This window comes from Austrofundulus limnaeus, unplaced genomic scaffold, assembly GCF_001266775.1.
Source record: "Austrofundulus limnaeus strain Quisiro unplaced genomic scaffold, Austrofundulus_limnaeus-1.0 Scaffold737, whole genome shotgun sequence".
In the NCBI taxonomy this organism is placed as follows: Eukaryota; Metazoa; Chordata; class Actinopteri; order Cyprinodontiformes; family Rivulidae; genus Austrofundulus; species Austrofundulus limnaeus.
Window position 1 is genome coordinate 167,198 of NW_013953139.1, and position 9,909 is coordinate 177,106.

Genomic DNA, 9,909 nt, shown 5'->3' on the forward strand with positions numbered 1-9,909 from the left:
AAAATACCTTTAAAAAGTGAATTTTGCATAATAGGTCCCCTTTAAGTGTTAGAGTGTTAGAATGTTAAAGTGTTAKAGTGTTTAAGTTTTAGAGTGTTTAAGTGTTAGAGTGTTTAAAAGTGTTAGAATGTTACAGTGTCAAAATGTCAAAATGTTTCCTCGTTTTTCCACATAGTGTGCAGTTTTTCTTTGATGTGTTGATTTTTCAAGTTRATTAGAGCAAAAACAAAACTCTTCTCTTTCACAGCGGCCCTATGAGCGCTACATCCTGGARTGTTTGGTTCACTACAAGGTGAACAGAATGCCATACACTATTCCTCCTAAATTCAAGCCATCTGGATCAACAAAGGTAGCATCTTCTAARTTCACTCCTGAATTTTACAGTCCTGAGCTTTGAAACGACCCGTGTGGATGGCAGTGTTGTCCTGTTTGTTGTTGACCAGGTGGTGGTCGCTGTGACCTGGAGTAAACCAGATGGTCCATCCTCAGTTCCAGTGTGGATCATCATCCTGGCTGTTCTAGCTGGGCTGCTTTTACTGGCTCTGCTTATATATCTGTTGTATAAGGTAACTGCTACTCAAACAAACTCCACTCAGAAAAAAATAAATCATCTGTGATAAAACTACAAATTCAGTTTTTATCAAACCAACTTGACTTCTGCTCAGCTTCTGAGCAGAGATTACTATCACTTTGAAGGAATGAATTTTATTTTTTACAACCATCAGGAACTGATGACGTCCTGCTTGACACTTCTCTGATTTTCTTTGTAAGCCATTGTTTAAACAGTAGATGTTTTTCATCCTGAAAAATCTTCACTAAAGTCCCAGCATTCATTGAATGAATGCATATCGCCCTTTGTGTCAGAGTTTAAGACTAAAATTACCTTTTGTTGAGAAATCATGAAATTGTGATCATTTCAATAAAACCTTGGAAATAACTTTTCCATTAATAGCTATTTTTGTGTTAGCTAAATTTGACCAACTGTGGCAGCCAATATTCAATGCATATTTAACWATTTATGGTAAATTTTCTTTATAAATAATCATTAAAATGCATTCAGTGGTTTATGATATTTTTGGACAGGTAGTTTGTCAGTATGTAGCACTGTATTAATAGTAACACTGTAAGCTGTACCTCACATGTAGAATAAGTTCATGCTGTAGCTATAATAAGGATTTTATGTCCAAGTCACATCAAATATAAAACTTTTAATACTGTAAAGCGTAAGAAGTGCAAATATTTGTATTCAAAGTTTTAGACTTTGTACTTTGTGTTTCCCTGCAGATGGGCTTCTTTAAAAGGTCTGATCCATACGGTACCACCATGGAGAAGGCGCAGCTCAAACCACAGGCGTCCTCTGAAGCTTAGCTCCAACACTGGGTTTCTCCTCCTTGCAGCTTTTCCAAAGAACTGGAATTTTTCCCAAAAAYGGGATGGATGTCACTGATCGTATGCAGGCACTCCACTTGTGCAGGGACAGTTCTGGGTGCTGTATCACTGGAAGAACTCTGATCTGGTGCTGCACTACAATGCCAAAGCAGAGAAGACRACAGGGACCATGCAGTTGAATATGCACTGCTGTTATGGACACTCACAGCTTCTGCAGAGGTTATTTAGTCTTGAATAAAAAAAAATCCAAAAAGAGAGAACCACATTCAACCACAAGCTTCTGCACAACCCTGTCTCTGACACCAGGAAGAGTTGTGTAATCATTTATCCGTACGTTGGTTTACCCAATAACTGCTCTGCCTCACCTGTGTTGTGGCCACACAGTAACAGGATGACATCACCAAACTGACCATGCTCTCATGCCTTCACTCCTGATTGGGTCAAAGCTGAACACACTCACAGCAAATAACTTTATTAACAGACAAATGAAATGAAAATAATCGTTGAACAGTTCAGACCAAGAACATCAACTGCACCTGGAGCAAAGAACACTACATCTACAGCACTGCTTTAGTTCACAAACTTGTATTTTTAGCCATATTTGTGATCCCTGCCCTTTAATTCTTGACTGTTAATTCATGATCTGTACACCACTTCTTATTTATGAGTACAGTGTTTCTGTTGGTTGTTTAATGTTGTGTTTTGTCCTGATGAGAATGAAATGTTTGACTTGAATCTTTCATCTCCCATATTGGGAGGTTAATGCCTGTGTGATGCAATGTATACACTGTTTTATGACCTATTGTTGCTCTGGCTCAAAATAAAACTTGATTTTTTTATACCCATTTAAGATGGTTTCATAAAAATAGAAGTTTCAGCAGATTTAAACAGCAGCAATTTGCGCTTGAAGTTAGTTTGATTTCTCCCAGATTGTCTGCTTTGATATTATCAGAGTACATCCAAAAATGCAGAAGTCTTCATCCAGGCTAGGCCAACGGCCAAACGAGGGCATGATTTTAATAGTTTTCAGATTTATARAACAAATAACATAACAGTGCGAGTAAGTGCTACAGTAACTATTAGCAGGACTTTGTCTCTGTTTTCTCATCAAACCTTCTGTTTGACTATGGATATACAGGCGTTAGACAATGAATGTGAAACACCTGGTTTYAGACCATAAYATCMCTTTCAGACAGCTTCCTCTTGCGTCCACAGTTAATCCTGTTGGATGTGGTTCATCCTTCTTGGTGGTACGCTGACATTACCCTGGATACTTTGGCTCTTGATACATCACAAAGACTTGCTGTCTTGGTCACAGATGCACCAGCAAGATTTGCACCATCAATTTGTCCTCTTTTGAACTCTGGTGTGTCACCMATAATGTTGTGTGCATTGCAATATTTTGAGCAAAACTGTGTTCTTACCCTGCTAATTGAACCTTCACACTCTGGTGCAATGTGCAATTAATTAAGACTGGCCACCAGGCTGGTTCAATTTAGCCATGAAACCTCCCACACTAAAATGACAGGTGTTTCACTTTCATTGTCTAACCACTGTATGTGACCAGCACACAGACTGATGCAGCCTCAGCAACATTGTCTCATGGTGGACTTTAATAAAGTTGTCTGCAGCTATGCTTACTTCTTGACACTAAAAACCTCTGTATGTATCAGCCAGCAGAGAGTTCGAGGCCACATGTTTATGTGAATGAAGAGATTTGATGTGGTCAATCAGTTCAAGTATCTTGGTGTCAACTTGGTAAATATTATTTTAGAGCTTTTCTCACTTGACAGGCAGCTAAAATGTATATACAAAGCATGCAACGATCTTTTATCATACATTGTACTGTCTGCTGGCCACATACAACTAATGTGCTAAAATCACTGGTCTGTCTTTAATAATAAAGTCAAAGTTACAGACAGATGATCTATTAATGCTCACTACTGTAATATTCTCAATAAGTATAAGATATTTGAATTAGAAAATTCACAAATGTTCAGTGATCCAAGTCTTGTTTTATGGTTTTAAATGGTTTGTCTTTTGTAAACCTCAGATTGTTGAAGCAAGATGGAGAAGAGTGGGTAAAGGTGGTATCAGAGCATTGGTGGACAAACTACTCTGTTTCCTTACTTCAGTCAAAGTGCAGATCCTACTGGTCAAATATTACTCCATCTGTCCATCAGTCCATTTTCTTCCACTTRTCCAGGATCGGGTCGCTTGGGCAGCAGCCTAAGCAGAGAGACCCAGACTTCTGGGGTGTCTGTGGCTCTAACCAGAAGCCAGGGCCACCTCAACTGGCTCCTCTCGACATGGAGGAGAAGCGGTTCTACTCAGTCCCTCCCGGATGACTGAGCTTCTCACCCTATCTCCAAGGGAGAGCCCAGACACCCTGCAAACGAAACTCATTTTGGCTGCTTGTATCTGCAATTTCAGTCTTCCAGTAATTACCCAAAGCTCGTGACCATAGGTGAGGGTAGGAACATAGATCGACCGGCAAACCAGCTTCACCAAGACAGACCAATACAGCACCCTGTATCACTGCAGACACAGCACCAATCTGCCTGTCGATTTCCCCCTCCATTCTTCCCTCATTCGTGAACAAGAGCCCAGATACTTAAACTCCTCCACTTGGGGCAGGACCTCCTCTCTGACCTGGAGGAGGTACCCTACCCTTTATCGGCTCAAGACCTTGGTCTTGGATTTGGAAGCACTGATCCTTATCCTGGCCACTTCACACTCGGCTGTGCACCACTCCAGTGAAAGCTGGAGATCACRATCTGTCGAAGCCAATAGGACCACATCATCCACACAAAGCAGAGATTTGATCCGAAGGTCACCAAAATGAATCCCCTCAACACCTTAGCTGTGCCTAGAAATTCTGTCCATAAAAGTTATGAACAGAATCTGTGATAAAGGGCAACCTTAGCGGAGTCCAACTCTCACMAAAAACGAGTCCGAATTACTACCGGCAATGYGKACCAAGCTCTGGCACAGGTTGTACAGGGACCTAACAGCCAATCCAGGGGAACTGCCCCCAATGTCTACGCAATATTGTAGAGTCGCATCAACCAATGCAACCCCTCAACATCCAGAGCCATAAGGAATTCTGAGCGAATCTCATCCACCCCCCGGCGCCTTGCCACCAAGGWGCTTTTTAACCACCTCWGTGACYTCGGAACCAGAGATTGGAGAGTCYGACCCAGGGTCCTCAGGCTCTGCTTCCTCATGGGAAGACGTGTCAGTGGGATTGAGAAGGTCTTAAAAGTATTCTGCCCACAAACCACAACATCCCAAGTTGAGGTCAGCAGGGCGCCATTCCCACCATAGACAGTGTTTGTGGTGAACCCCCACCCCACCCCACGAAACACCAGATGTTGGATCAGAATTGCGTCGAAGCCAAAAAAAAAAAGTCTTTTTCCACGGCCTCTCCRAACTCTTCCCATGCCCGAGTTTTTGCCTGAGCGACCACCCAAGCCACAATCCACTTGGACTGCCAATACCTATCAGCTGCTTCAGGAGCCCCACAGGCCATAAAGACCTGATAGGACTCCATCTTCAGCCTGACAGCATCCCTCACTGCCGGCGTCCACCAGTGAGTTTGAGGGTTGCTGCCACAACAGGCACCGACAACTAGGGTTGGGGAACCTTTGGTGTTTGAATCGATTTGGTACCAGTATTCGGTACCTGGGAATTGGTACCTGTACTTAACGGTACCAATTTTTGATACTTTGTGTGTGTTGTTTTTTTAAATAATAAACTTTTATTTTTAACATATTTCTCAATATATCAAATTAACAAATTCAAGACAACATCCAACTCTATGTATTGTTCAAGCTACATTCAGACCGAGCTCTGTTTACTGAACCAGTGGCTGCTGACGTCATTACSCTCTTGCGCGATGCTGCGTTTAGGACAAGCGTGGAAAACTCACCACTCTTATGCCAATAAGGTCGCAATGATGCGTTTAGGTACAGAAACATGGCACTGTTTGATGTTACATGAATAGGTTCTCGATAGTACCGACAGAATTCGGTCGGTACTTTAAAAAGTATCGAATTCGGTACCCACCCCTACCGACAACCTTACAGCCACAGCTCAGGTAAACTGACTTGACAATGGAGGCATGGAACATGGCCCACTCGGACTCAATGTCCCCCACCTCYCCTGGAAYGTGTTCATTGTTCTCCCAGAGGTGTGAGTTGAAGCTCCGTCTGAAAGGAGATTCTGCCAGACGTTCCCAGCAGACCCTCATTATGTGTTTGGGTCTGCCATGTCTGACCAGCATCCTCCCCTCCATCGGAGTCAAGTCACCACCAGGTAGTGGTCAGTTGACAGCTCCGCCCCCTCTCTTCACCGGAGTGTCCAAGACATGTGGCGGCAGATCAGATGAATTGACAACAAATTTGATCTTCGAATTGCGGCGTAGTGTGTCCTGGTACTAAGAGCACATATGGACACCCTTATGCTTGAACATGTTGTTCGTTGTGGACAATCCATGAYGAGCACAGTTCAATAACAAAAAAAYRCTGGGGTTCAGATCGGGGGGTCCATTCCGCCAAACCACGCCCCTCCAGTTCTCACTGTCATTGCCCACATGAGCATTGAAGTCCYCCAGCAGAACGTCTGAAGCTTCACCCAGGTGTAATCCTTAMATGCCGGAGGCTTGCTCCTGAGCTGCAATCCTCGTCAGAATCACATGCAGTTTGCGAATTATTTCCCCCAGCTGAGAGTCTGTGTGCTACCGGCCTGGCAGAATCTTTCAAGTGCACCCGACAGYTCCCCAAAGGCCCGAACCACTGTCAGGGTCGCTTTCACTTTTCGATAAATCTGGAACCTTCCTCCACCGATCAGCAGGAATCCAGTTATCATAAATTCAAATACACAGAAATCTTCCACGTCTTCGATGGAAAATGGTGCTGGCATGTCAGATTCCAGCCCCAGGAATAAGAAAAGTCCAGCAGCAACCATTCCACCCAGACAGCCACGTTCCCCNACATCATACAGTACATCATACAGTACATCATACAGTACATCATACAGTACATCATACAGTACATCATACAGTACATCATACAGTGTATCATACAGTGCGTCATCATTTTTTTCCTAAGCTAAAGCCATTCTGTATTGTGGAAGGTATAAAGTACTGTCATGATATTCTATGAAGATATTCGATTTGTTATTTATGAACAAATTTAAAGTACAGTTTAGATACTATGATTTGTACATCAAACTGAAGAAATGGACGTAGCAATGGTCAGTGGAGCAGCATAACTGTAAGTTATTTCAGACTTGATGTGGAGCCTCGTTTGTTTAGAAACACTGAAGCTTCTTTGTAAACTTTACACTTCAACAGTTTTACATTGTAATTATARTAATGTGACAGGAGTTTTGTGACTCGTGGTTTTGTGGGTTTATTTAAACAAACTGACGTTTTTTTTCCTTACATCACTATAGAATAATTGCAGTTTAATTCTGCCAATAATTTGTCACAGTTATGACCTGAATACAAACTTTACTAAAAGAATATGCTACAATTATTTGTTCTCACAAAGGTTATATAATAACTTCTATTCCAGCTGAATGTTGAGCTACAACAGGATGCAGATTTAGAAGAATGACTCTCAGCTCCTGGCACAATCTCCTGATATGATTCAGTTTTACTTTGCTTGGAAAAAGACACCAGGGAGGTATTAATCAGTCACTAAACAAACAGACAGACTCTCTCCTAAAGTAGTGTTGTAACACCTCTGATTTCTCTTAGCTCCAGAAACACCATCGGTGCTAAAATGTTCCAGTAAAAAGCAAAGAGTTCCTTTAAGACTGGGCCTCAGGACAAAGTGCAAACAATTCAGTGCTTCACTGAGCAGAACTTCCCTTTGCTGACACACTGAGACGCAGCAGTTTTCTGAGCTAATGGGTGTTTGCTGTTCACAACTCTGAGCTCTGTCACTGTGGATTTGATTGGTTTCACCAGATTCACTGCAGGATTTTATGAATGAATGCAATTCTGTGTGGTTCTGAATGTCAGAGCTGTGTTCTAGTTTTCACTCAGCATCTGTAGATAGTTTGTCAGCATTGTGAAATCCTACAGTTTCTAAACTCACTTTGGCCTATAGTACTCCTCACTATTATTGACACTTGTGAAGTTTAAGCACATAATGTGGAAATTTAATCAAGTGAAAAAGTTTTTTGTTTACAGGACTTGTCTTAAAAACAAAAAGAGCAAATGATAAAGAACAACTTAAAAAAACAATGGAAGGGAAACATTGAAAAGCCTGATGTGACTCTGGTATTGGCACCCTTTACCTTTAATTATTCTGGAAGCATATTTTGACTCACTTGTGGTAAATCACAAATGAGAATCACTTTAGATAAATTGTTGGTGACGGACAGAGGTAAAAGTTAAACAACAAAATATTTATTAAATAAAACAAAAGAGCTGGTGAGGAAGCAAATAAACAGATACTCAATGAGACACAGAGGAACACCGAGGAAAACTAGACAGATGCTCAGAGCCATGAAATGAACCAGCGAGRTATTGAACAAATGAGACAGAATATATACTAACAGAGGGAGAGAGGATGATGAACATCTTGGAGGAACATCTAGTTCTTGGAGGAAGTTGTGTGCTCGGTGAGGCGAGAATCAACCGACAAATTTGGCTGCTTGAAATTTCACCATTGAGAGTTCTAGTGAGACATTAAGACAGAGTGTTGGTCTGTACCAAAACAAGTTGTGATTATCTGAATTTGGCAGTCCTACGTGGCCTTGAAGGCTGGATATCTTAACCTCTCCTGGATGTTTATGTTTGATGCTCTGCTGAAATCTGTCATTGAGGAAAAAACCCTGCAAACATTCAAGTGATTGAACAAACTGCAACAGAAGCTTATACAGATGGCTGTAAKAACCATTTGGAGGCTATCATCAGTGCCAAAACAGCGTGCAATCAAGTATTAATTAGAGGTGCCTTTATTGCTGCACATGCTGTTTATTATGTGTATTCTTTGAAATTATAATCTATAAACTGAAAAACAACTTGTTGTATTACTTTGGACTACTAATTAAAAAATCATGAGGATATAACTTTGGTACATTTTCATTTATTTCTCAAGATATTGTTCAGTCGATGAAAAAAATAGAGTTGTAATAATGGTGAGCAGCGCCATAAATGAAATGATCTGCTGGTTTTTTCAGCTTGGTTTGGGCCTCTGTTTCCAGATCTTTCTGAAGGCTGAGGGAAGAGGAGACATGGGACTGGCCAGGACGTTTGACTTGAGCACAGACTCAATATATGATCTATAAAATAAGATCGTCATTGATTTATCAACCTGAAACTCACAGTTTTATTACACAAAAGCAGTCGTTTCTGGCTCTCTTTTTCCACATTCTCTGAATGACAGGTAAATTTGAATTTATTATCCAAAACAGCGCCAGGATATTTGTAATTTTCTGCTATCTCCGCTGTCTGACCTTTAACTACTGTTGTTTGATTTGCGTTATGGAACTTCTGTCTAAAATCAATACACGTCCTTAGTTTTCTGTACATTTAACTGGAGAAAAACATTATCACACCAGTCTATAAGTTCATCGCCARCAGGACCATGAGCATGCTCATCATCATGTAGGAGGCTGACGATTACTGGACTGGACTAYTACTGAATCATCAACTAATTTTAATTTTGCAACAGTTATTTGTGTACAGAATATAGAGAGGAGAGAGGATGCAGCCTTGGGGGGACCCAGTAGACAATCACACCTGTCTTCACGATTTATTTCAGCAATACAGACCACAAAGTACCACTACCTTCTTGTGGAAAAACTACTAGAGAAAATATAATTTTGAATATTGATTTCAGTTTACCAATAAATATATTTTCCAGATGAAAAATAACCATTTTGAGTAGTTTACTTCAGTCCACAAAATTAAAGAAAAAAAAACTTGGTAGTTTTTGCAGAGTATACAGTATGTTTCCAGTAAATTTTGTAGAAGAACTAATAAAAAAACCTCATAATTTTCTGTATATTTTGTGGACTGTCCATTTGAAATGAATACTCAAAATTACAGTTTTATTTTTGTGTTTTTACCACAAGAAGAAAATGTTATTTGTGGACTGAAGTATCTGTTTATTTTACTTCTGGTTTTGATTGAACACTTTAGTTTAAGATCTCTTGTGTTTGGTGTTTTCTGGGTCTTACACCTGTTCTCTGTTCTCATTAAGCCAACTGTCTCTGCTCATCTCAGTCCAGGTACACTGTAATAGTCTGCTGGGGGTTTTACCATTTGCTTCTCCCCCAAATGTTCTTGTGTTATTTGGTTCTTTGTAAAATTCTTTGCTTCAAAAACAGCCTTTTTCTCTATATTTTATAAATACATGACTTTTTCCTTGAGTCTTTGTGTAAGTCTGTATTCTTAGATCCTAACTGAACTTCAAATTGTGGTAAGCTGAAGTGTAAAACAGAACCTGTGTGTGTGTGTGTGTGTGTGTGTGTGTGTGTGTGTGTGTGTGTGTGTGTGTG

At 40.6% G+C, this 9,909-nt stretch overlaps 1 protein-coding gene across 1 annotated transcript in view; it reads left to right on the top strand.

The window, feature by feature from the left end:
- LOC106532239 (integrin alpha-5) overlaps nucleotides 1–2,239 on the top strand; it is a gene marked incomplete in the record, with an annotated part of 81,050 nt that extends 78,811 nt beyond the window's left edge. Inside the window, 3 exon segments of the mRNA XM_014028263.1 lie at nucleotides 248–349; nucleotides 444–566; nucleotides 1,285–2,239. Coding sequence (XP_013883717.1) covers nucleotides 248–349; nucleotides 444–566; nucleotides 1,285–1,368 — 309 coding nt within the window.
- Between the last annotated feature and the right edge of the window lie 7,670 nt (nucleotides 2,240–9,909).